Here is a 7,500-nt window from a genome sequence, read left to right as displayed (position 1 = left end):
GCGTGAGGAATATGTCCCGGGTTGGGAAGAGCCCAGGTCAGAAGGTGTTGGTCCAGAGACAGTTTTCCTCAGGCCTCCTCAGGAACGTTCTCATCACACCCTCTCTCTCCGACCCGCCCACGGCCAGGAACAGAGGGGAGATAACACATGAAGTAACTAATGGCGACTCTATATAAAGTGGTTACTTGACATGTTGTGTACATTACAACGATTACTTTGGATGCCGTTTCTCAATAATTTTTATTAAAGATACCGATTCCAATCCTTCCGAACCCCACCCCACCAACATCTGCTGGTGATTCCCACGTCCCAGTTGACGTTCCTGGTGGACACTGCGATCAAACAGCGAAGGAACCTCAATGGGATTTGAGATGCTGTGGACTAAACAACCTCCGAAACAGAATTATATAGATTGTGTGACCTGATTGGTCATCTACCTGGGTTTTACCGTGGTTATACCCTGGTTACCGTGGTTACTGTGTGTGGTTACACTGTGGTTACCGTGGTAACTGTGGGTACCCTGGGAAGTACAGTGGGGAGTTCTTTGGTTCTGTTGGTGTCTGTGACGTATTTCCTCCTCCTGATGGAGATCACAGCAGTAGGAACTTCAGGGAGTCCTTTGATTGGTTGGGCCTCTGGGAGCATTTCCATTTTTACAGGTTCTCTGGGAGCGTGTTGGCGGACCAGCGCCTGTCAATCAGGAAACTACTACCTGCACGTGTGGAAACGGTCGGATCATAGGACGGAGACACTCTGTGCTGGTGTACGGCCGTGTGGAGACCAGAGAACCATGCTTGGTTTGTACAAAACATGGTTTCGGTATTGGCTCTGTTGTCATACGCCTGCCTGATTGTTTCGTGGTTCAGAACCCCTTAACTGTTTGTCCATGTCCATTGTCACGGTACAATGACCTGCACATGCACGCAGCTCTGCACAAGCATGACGGTCTGTACATGCACGCAGGTTCACTTCTCCTAATCGGGAGGTTCTTGAAGCAGAGCTGAGAGGGTTACAGTAAGCTCAACCTTCTGTTCTGGACGATCTTCATGGGGAAGTTAGAAACCCTTATCTTGAAGACTTTTATGTTTGCTTTAGCTTTCTGCTAAATCTTAAATACATTGCACTTTCTAATAAGCTTTTTTAACTCTGCCTTTATTTTCTATTTTAATACTAAAATGCCTTTTTAACTTTATATTTTCCGCACTTCTTTACATATGTTTTTTTTTAAATATCTATTATTTTATTTTATTGTATGACAATGTTTATATGTGAAGCACTTTGAGTCTGCCTTGTGTATGAAAAGTGCTACATAAATAAAGTTGCCTTGCCTTATCTTATAAAGTAATACCTGTTGTTTTGAGGGTGGTATTTGAATGTTATGGGCAGGATGTGTATGAGACAGGAACATCTAGTGGGTGGAGTAATGTGTAGGGGTCAGGATGGTGGGTGGAGTAATGTGTAGGGGTCAGGATGGTGGGTGGAGTAATGTGGAGGAGAGAGATTCATCTGGTGGGTGGAGTAATGTGTAGGGGTCAGGATGGTGGGTGGAGTAATGTGTAGGGGTCAGGATGGTGGGTAATGTGTAGGGTCAGGATGGTGGGTAAAGTAATGTGGAGGAGAGAGATTCATCTGGTGGGTGGAGTAATGTGTAGGGGTCAGGATGGTGGGTGGAGTAATGTTTAGGGGTCAGGATGGTGGGTGGAGTAATGTGTTGAAGAGAGGTTCATCTAGTTGGTGGATTAATGTGGAGGAGAGAGGTTCATCTAGTGGGTGGAGTAATGTGGAGGAGAGAGGTTCATCTAGTGGGTGGAGTAATGTAGAGGAGAGAGGTTCATCTAGTGGGTGGAGTAATGTGGAGGAGAGAGGTTCATCTAGTGGGTGGGGTAAAGGTCCTGGGTTTCCCAGTCAGACCCTAACGAGAGAGGTGCTGAACACGAGGATTGTTAACAAACGCACCGGTTGATCATCTTGACTAGACTAAGCCGTCTTTACTCCATAGCGTATAGACATGAAGAGACAAGGTCACTTCCTGTCTTCAGAGGTCAGAGGGCACCAGAGACACGGACCGCTGCCATTAAAACACCAACAGACTTTGGAGACTCAACACAGATTGGTGCTGGGCCGGGACTCAAACACGCGACTTTAGGTTGGTGGTTCCCCCCCGGGCCAGAGATGAGGGGTTCAGGGTTCAGGTCAGAGTCATTCCTGCTTCATGGATATGCTTCTGGTTTGTTTTGTTTCTATGAAGCTTTATTTCAGAGGAATCATTTGAAACTCTAACAGGATCTTTTAATAGCTACAGAACCATCAATAGTTTGGATTACAAAGAGACGCATACAATAAACCATAAAACAATAACAACAACAAAGGCCACATCATTTCATGTTTCATTAAATATGTTCATTTATGATAAACAGAATATATTAGTATGCATTACACGAGACATCACACAACCATGGGCACAGACGCTACAAGACAATTTACAAGCCAAACACTAGCAGGTCAAATGGTTACAAATCATTGGTGCCGGTTTCTGTCTGCAAGTACCCCTCTCTAAAACCTCTCTCATTGGTCCTCCTGGGTAGAGTGATATTTACTGTGTTTTATGGATTTCGTGTGTGTAAATATATATATACAATTTCCATTAATATGCCTACAGTATTTAAAAAAAGACCCTTGTTAATAACTGAATGGATATAGATCTATTAAACAACATCAACAACGACAACAGAAATACTATACAGCTATATCACACGTAGATTGAGAAGGATTTCCAGGTCTTTCCGTCCCAAGTCACATCTAGGGAATGGAATGCTCATCAGGAAGTCCTTATAAGGTTGACACCTTTCCGTCCCGCCCCACCCTTCATATTGAGGGCGGGCTCTTGTGTGACTAGTGGGAATGTCTTTGATTTGACGACTACTCAGTCCCATAGGGGTTGTGTACATTTTCAAACATCCAACATGTTTTACAATCCCAGCTAGCTCGAGACAGTGAGCATTGGCATGCCACTGGTATGCTGGCTGTGCGATGGGTCTACACTTTCTACATTCTTTATTCAAACATGTCTCAGGTAGCTTCCTGACTGTTGTCGACTGAAAAGCGAACAAGGGTTTCCACAACGTGGCCCATGCCCAATTTTGGGCATGGGGCAGGGCAGGACTTGCTGTTGTCGAATGGGCCAGAGACACCGAGTGGCCATCTTGGTTCTGAACACTAGCTTGCCCCTGTTGGGAACCGAGATGGAACCAAGATGGCCGCTCGGTGTCTCTGGCCCATTCGACAACAGCAAGTCCTGCCCTGCCCCATGCCCAAAATGTAATCTAGGAAAATCTCGTCTTGCAACGTGTGAACGTATCTGATACGTTCAGAGGACAAATACTTGTGGTGTCTGATCAATAAGTGCCTGGTTAACTGCTCTATCGCCCCTCCGCCGACTCCATCGACTGATGCTGCAACAGGGACGTCTAAAGGAATAAGTGGTTAGCCTTCACGGCGTAGTTGCCACAGCGGATCTCTACGGCCGCTGTCTCTACGTTATGATCTCCAACAGGTAGCCCATAATAATAAGCAGCAGCTAAATGATGATCCGTGAGTTGGATGGCATGGCATCAGGTGAGTTGAGGTATATAATCTCTGGTGGCCCCTGCTGTGCGTCTTCTCCTGCTAACCTTCTCCCTCCTCCTACCCTCGTGGGACCACACTTAAAAACACTTTGTTATTACTGTAATACTTAAAAACATGTTTAACCAGAGCCGGGGGGTAGTCTTTAGATGTGGTTCACCATACCACCTCGTTACACATCTCTACTTATTTCTACCGCAAACAAACACAGACACGAAAACAGTAGGAAAACAAAGAGCTTCCAGAACGTGGAGTGGCAGGCTTACAGTAGAGGCAGCAGAGCAAAGTGTTTCACGGAGAAGAGGAAAGGGCTCTGGGACATTTAGGTACAAACTCTGGAGGTCGGAAAAGAAGAAATTAAATATATGTTGAACCTTAAAAAGAACCAGATAAACAGACCGGACTGTGGATGAAGTCATGAATGTCATGAAACTATTCCTGCTGTTAATCTGACCGGATGCACCAGCATTCACCCGTTCACCATCTAGCCACCTCCCCCTGTTTCACAACATCGTTTTATCATCTCTCTAGTTGGTGTGTTCCCTTTCTCCTCCTCCACCACCACCTCCTCCTCCTCATGCACTGCCCAGAAACATCACCCCTCCTCCCCCAACAACCCATCCTCTCCCCCACCCTTCCCCCTTCTCTCCCATAATTTCTCCCCCCTCCTCTCCCTCTCCCCCATCCTCTCCTCTCCTGTCTCTCTCTCTCCCTCATCCTCTCCCCCTCCCCTCCTCTCTCTCCCATCAGTCCCCTCCCCCCTCCTCTTCCTCTCTCTCTCCCCATCAGCCCTCCCACTCCTCTCTCCCCCATCAGCCCTCCCCCTCCCCTCCTCTCTCTCTCTCTCCCATCAGTCCCCTCCCCCCTCCTCTTCCTCTCTCTCTCCCCATCAGCCCTCCCACTCCTCTCTCCCCCATCAGCCCTCCCCCTCCCCTCCTCTCTCTCTCTCTCTCTCTCTCTCTCTCTCTCTCTCTCTCTCTCTCCCATCAGTCCCCTCCCCCCTCCTCTCCCTCCCCCATCAGTCTTCCCCCTCCTCTCTCTCCCCCATCAGTCCTCCCCCTCCCCTCCTCTCTCTCTCCCCCTCCTCTCTCCCCCATCAGTCCTCCCCCTCCCCTCCTCGCTCTCTCTCTCCCATCAGTCCTCTCCCCATTCTCTCCCCCTCCTCCCTCCTCTCTCCCCCGTCAGTCCTCCCCCACCTCCCCCTCCCCTATTTCAGCATTTCCCCCTCTTGTCGCGCTGCTGGAACTTCCTGAGCCGCCGGCCCCAGAGGTCCTTCCAGGGGATGAGCAAGCTGCTGCGGTCCGCCACCAGGCCCCCCGGCCCGGGCGCCCGCTCCTCCTCGTCGTCCGAGCCCAGCAGCAGGTACTTGCGGCCGGGTTTGATCTTGGGACAGCGGCAGGCCAGGTCCTTGGCCCGCACCCACAGCAGGGTGTCCCCGCGCCGCAGCCGCCGCTCGCCTTGCTTGTAGACGGAGATCAGGTTGACGGTGAACCGCCACCACTCGCCCGCCTTTTCCCCCTTCAGGACATGGGCTTGGACCGCTGGGGGGGAGGAGAAAGGTTGGAGAGAGGGGGTAGCGGAGAGAGGGGGGAGAGAAGCTGGTGAGCAACTCTGCGGTCCCAATGACATGATTGAATTTGCATCACCTGCTACTTGATTAAAACTAGAGTCGAAACAGATGATCATTTGTAATGCATCACCACATCAGAGCAGACATGGATAATATTTCAACCATATTCCCTCCTCTGCACAGTCCTTTGCTCGCATTGATTCCTGGAAGTTTTGTGTTTCTTTGTTTTTGCATTTCAAACTCAGTCGTAATATCCTGGATAAAACGTTAAAGGGTAGTTCACCATAAACTGTGATTATTCATCAACTCATGTTTCAGTTCACGCCCTGTTTGTCTTGTTGTTGTCACCTAAGGAGAGTGAAGTAGCACGGAGTGAGCTAAAACCAGAGTTAGCTCACGGGGGAGTCAGCTAGCATAATATTCAATTGACGCGTTCTTTGTTCATGTTCGAGTTAACACATGTGTAACAACCAATAAACTTCTTGTTCTTGTTCTTCAGTGACAGGGTGAAAAAGGGCAAACCGACTTCACCCTCTCACCAGCCGTACTGCGATGGTAAAACCAGAGACCCAGACGACCCCCGACCTTTACTTGATGGCGTGCGCCCTTCCCTGTCAGAGCAGCGGTTTCCACGGGGACTTCACAACCAAGAGAATGGCATCCCGATTTTAACAACGAAAGAAGCACCTCCCCTTTTAGACCAATCAGAGTTTGCCTTCTGTGGATGTCGCCGTAAAAACAACCTGGGAGGAGTTCACGGGGGTGTCACCGGGCTGCCCTTGGGGGGGGGACTAAAGGAACGATGTTTGGGGGTTCGGGGGGCCTGTCCCTTCAAACGGACGACAAGCGTCAAACGCATCTCTCAGAGAGGAGAATCCATGCGTATGATTGGCTGATGACGACCTGATTGAGGCCGTCTGGAACGCATCACGATCTGGAATTTGTGTCAAAACTAAAAAGCGTTCGTCTGCATGCCAAGAGCCACAGAGGAGCCAGTGCATGAGGCTGAGCACGTGAAACCCTAGACCCGTCCCCAACGTGACATTACCTTCATGAGTCATAACTTAACCGACACTCTCGCTGTCAGACGGGAACGTCGACACAGCGTGTATCCGCGAACTCCGGAGCCTTTAGAGCAACACTAACTCACTCGATCACACGTTTATTATTTATTAGCAGACCCAGAGAGGAGGGGATCTGTGGCAGAAGCGACCCTGCGTGGAATCCTCTATCCCCCAACAGCCTTTCCCTCATCACCTCCATTGTTGCAGCAGAGAGCAGAAACTGCTCTGGGGGCGAGGTACTAATCTGTCCTCGAAGTGGAGTGCTCTGGCTCGGAATGTGCTATTAACACCGACTCTGTGTGTGAGTGTGTGTGTGTGTGTGTGTGTGTGTGCGGGTGTGCGTGTGTGTGTCTTTGTGTGAGTGTGTCTGTGTGTATTTGTGTGCGTGTGTGTCTGTGAAGAGAGAAAGAGTAGAGGGGGTAGGTGTTAATCCTGAATAGTTACCACTCACGATTGTGTGAATTGACTCAATCTTGGGAAAGTAATGGATGAGGCGGTGTGAGAAACACTTGAGGTCATGCGCTGCGTGCACAATAGCACATGTATGTGGCATGTGGCCGGTCGAGGGGCCCCTACTACCGGCCCTCAAGGGCCCGTCTCAGGAACAACAGGACAACAACCGCAAGCTCCTCTAGCGCCAAGTCCAGCTAACCTCCGCGGGCTAACCACCACGGCTAACCGCCACGGGCTAACTGCCGCCGGCTAACAATCGCGGGCTACCTAGCCCCAATCTAATGTTGTCCAGTGCCGATAATGCAATTCGGGGAAATTCACTAACTAGATGCACGCACAACCCGCGCACAATGACACATGCACGCACCTTGGAACAGAAACGGCGCTGCTTGCCGTTACACGGTAATGTTTCTGTAGTGTTGAATGGTGGCCATCCTAAATCCTCCCAGAGAGAGAGTCTCCTTGTTTCCCGGCCAAACGTGACTGAGTTTATTGCCTCCCTCATCAATCCTCCCTTATTACTGCCAAGAAAGCAAAGAACAAGAGTTTGTGTGTGTTTGAGTGTGTGCGTGCATGTGTGTGTGTGTGTGTGTGTGTTGGGGGGGGGGGATTGTGTGCAAGTCTGTTTGTGTGTGTGTCTCTGATTGTGTATGCAAGGGTGTGTGTGTGTGTGTGTTTGTGCGTGTGTATGTGTGCATGCGCATGAATGTGTGTTAAGGAGAGGTCACTATTTATCTTCCCAGCGATAAAGGGAGAGAGAAAGAGAGAGAGAGAAAGAGAGAGAGAGAG

At 49.7% G+C, this 7,500-nt stretch overlaps 1 protein-coding gene across 1 annotated transcript in view; it reads right to left on the bottom strand.

Annotated features, from left to right (window-relative positions):
• Positions 1-4,834: 4,834 nt before the first annotated feature.
• The window catches only part of ntn1b (netrin 1b), a 41,272-nt gene continuing 38,606 nt past the window's right edge, over positions 4,835-7,500 (bottom strand). Inside the window, exon 7 of the mRNA XM_030339495.1 lies at positions 4,835-5,165. Coding sequence (XP_030195355.1) covers positions 4,837-5,165 — 329 coding nt within the window. The 3' untranslated portion in view covers positions 4,835-4,836. The remainder of the gene's footprint in view (positions 5,166-7,500) is intronic.

This window comes from Gadus morhua, chromosome 2 (assembly GCF_902167405.1).
Source record: "Gadus morhua chromosome 2, gadMor3.0, whole genome shotgun sequence".
NCBI classification, from domain to species: domain Eukaryota; kingdom Metazoa; phylum Chordata; class Actinopteri; order Gadiformes; family Gadidae; genus Gadus; species Gadus morhua.
The sequence above is the reverse complement of the archived record's forward strand: the minus strand, read 5'-3'. Positions and strand labels throughout refer to the sequence as shown.